General features: G+C 41.1%; 1 protein-coding gene across 1 annotated transcript; it reads right to left on the bottom strand.

The window, feature by feature from the left end:
- Positions 1-1,064: 1,064 nt before the first annotated feature.
- On the bottom strand, positions 1,065-2,003 carry LOC127675098 (olfactory receptor 10K1-like). The gene has a single exon (XM_052171057.1). It carries the CDS (start codon positions 2,001-2,003, stop codon positions 1,065-1,067), a length of 939 nt encoding a protein of 312 aa, XP_052027017.1.
- Between the last annotated feature and the right edge of the window lie 904 nt (positions 2,004-2,907).

Genomic DNA, 2,907 nt, shown 5'->3' with positions numbered 1-2,907 from the left:
GGGGTTCATTGGACATCCAGCCTTGGTGAGCTCAAGGTCAGTGAGACCTTTTCTCAAAAAATAAATTAAAATAAAAAGTACACAGCACATGAGGAATATGGAATGAGAATACCAAGATTGTTCTCTGGCCTCTACATGCACATAAATGCATGTAGTCACCCCCACCTCCACATGCATGCACCTTCATATTCACATATCCACACAAACACATGGATCTTCACACAAACACACATGTAGGTGCAATACACACAGAAAGAGAAGTTTACAGCCCATTAACATCTGAAGACATACCTGTTCCAAAGTTCATAGGATTTCAAAGTTCAGCTAAATAACCATTTCTTAGGTATTTGCTATGGGTTAGGTGCTAGGATAATAGAAATGAATCAAAGTTTTTACCTTTAAGGAGCTCCCAGGATGGTAATGGAAACATACAAATAATTACTGCTCTAAAAATCTGTAAGCACATGTGGTCACAGAGAAGGGATGCCTCCTTGCTGTTTGGTCAGTTATGGGCAGCCTGCATGGCTTTAAAATCAGGTTGGCCCTTTACCAAGATGTGAGAGAAATGAGGGATCGTTTAGCCCAGAGTGAAATGAAAGAAATCCAATACTGAGGTGCCCTAGGGAGAATGGTGGGGAAGTTGAGTGTGGATCATATTATAGGCAGATTGCATGCAGTTCCTCAATACTGCCATTGTTAATATTAGTGTTGCTGCTTTTAAAATTGTTTCTCAAGCAATATCTACATCATCATTTGGTGGCACAGCAATTCAGCTTCTGTGCTGCTTATTTATTCCCCACTTTTCACTTTACCAAGTTTTGATCTGAAAGTTTCTTATGTTTATTTCCACACCTAAAAAAATCTGAAGATTCTTTTCATCTTTCCAAATACAGAAAAGTGAACAATAAATTCCATGTGTACCAAGAACCACAGAGAAGCCTCAAAAGAAAGCATGGGCATGCAAAGTGTTCAGTGAGAGGACTGAATTGTTGGAAAAGAGCCCGGTTAGTGTTGTTGGGTTGTGACTTCCCTTTCTTCAACCTTTATTGGGCTGGGCTGCTACCTTATCGGTTGTGGTTTACCAGGAGTCTTCTGAGGGCACCTTTGACTTCTTTGTTCCTTAAGCTATAGATCATAGGATAGAGCATTGGGGTTATATTAGTATAGATTAAGGACACAATTTTGTCTTGTTCTGGGGTGTAGCAGGATTTGGGACGGATGTAGATGAATATTGCACAGCCATAGTGCATAACAGAGACCAGCAGGTGGCCAGCACAGGTGGAGAAAGCTTTGTTCCTGCCTTCTGCTGAATGGATTCTGAGGATGGCAGCAATAATGAATCCATAGGAAAATAGGATCAACAAGAAGGGAATCAACAGAATCAGCATGCATACAAGGAAGACTGCAATTTCATTGGCTTGTGTATCAGAGCAGGCTAAGAATAGGACAGCAGGAATGTCACAGAAGAAATGGTTGATGACATGGGACTGACAGAAGGGCAGGAGGAATATTAGCGTGGTAAGGGTGAGTGAAAGTGTAAAACCACTGATGCATGCCAGAGCCAACATCTGCAGACAGAGTGCCCGGGTGATGATGAGTGTGTAACGCAGGGGGTTACAGATGGCCACAAAACGGTCATAGGCCATTGCAGTAAGGAGGAAACATTCTGCTCCACCCAGAGCAATGAAAAGGTGCATTTGCAGAGCACATCCCAGGAAGGGCATTCGCTGGTTTCTGGACAGGAAATTGGCCAGCATGTTAGGGACAATAACTAATATGTAGCAAATTTCAATGGCAGATAGGTTCCGAAGGAAGAAATACATAGGTGTCTGGAGACAGGTGTCAATAAGGGTGATGAGAACAATAGTTGTATGGCCTGCTAGGGTGATCAGATGCATAACTAGAAAGAGTCCAAAAAAGAGGATCTGTAGTTCAGCCAGGTCCCCAAAGCCTAAAATAATAAATTCAGAGCTTAAGGTGTGGTTTTTCTTCAATGGCTCCATCTTTTATTCTCCTCTGTGGAACTATTATACTGGAAAGGAGAGTTTTCTAGCAATCGTTTTATCCATGAGAAATACTATAGCCATTTTTCACAGATGAGAATTTAGTCTGATCTTCTAAGTATATTCCTTTCTCTCATTCTACCAGCTTTTAAAATTCTATCCTTTCTTGGTATAGAATGAAAGACTGCTTGTATGAGAGTACTTTAATTCATCTGTTGAGTTGTAAAGATCAGCTGGCACACACAGCCTCTAAACATAAAGTTGTCTTCCCTAGACCTTGATGCAATGCTTCTAACAGAGATGCTATACATGTGGAAGAGTTGTCTGAGGTAGGAGCAGAAGCTGAACTGGATATATTAAGAAAGATTTAAATGGAGACTAGGCCTGGAAGGTTACTGCTTGGAAGTGATGTAAAGAATCCTGTAGGAAGTAAGGTGTAATGAGTTAAACTTAGATGCTTTTGAATTTTTACATTAGTTATATTGCTATCTCTTTATTACCATCTCCAAACCCCCAGGGTTTCAGCAGTCAATTGGTTATGAACAGGCTGCCAGAGAGGAAGGACACATAACTTGGAATAGCTGCTTTCTTTCCTGTGCCTTAGCTATTTGTAAACACCCCAACTTTGTGGCACCCTTTTCTGGATGTCTCCTCTAACCTCTTGGTTGAATCAGTCACGTCCTTATGTGATCACAGCCCTCCAGGCTCCCATAACCATGTTGTTCACCAATAAGTTCTAGAATTCTCTGATTATTGTTCTGTCTACATTGCCTGTCTATGGGTTCCAGAATGGCAAGAATGGTGTCCAATTCTGCTTCTCAACAATGGCTGGTACATATTAGGAGCATCAACAAATCATGTGAGCCTGTTCACCTTTTGAGTTTCTGAATAAATGTCAATTTCT

This window comes from Apodemus sylvaticus, chromosome X (assembly GCF_947179515.1).
Source record: "Apodemus sylvaticus chromosome X, mApoSyl1.1, whole genome shotgun sequence".
Taxonomy (NCBI): domain Eukaryota; kingdom Metazoa; phylum Chordata; class Mammalia; order Rodentia; family Muridae; genus Apodemus; species Apodemus sylvaticus.
The sequence above is the reverse complement of the archived record's forward strand: the minus strand, read 5'-3'. Positions and strand labels throughout refer to the sequence as shown.

What these genes read in the sequence shown, in the direction of transcription:
- LOC127675098 (XM_052171057.1), bottom strand. Translation starts at nt 2,003, where the DNA reads ATGGAGCCATTGAAGAAAAACCACACCTTAAGCTCTGAATTTATTATT.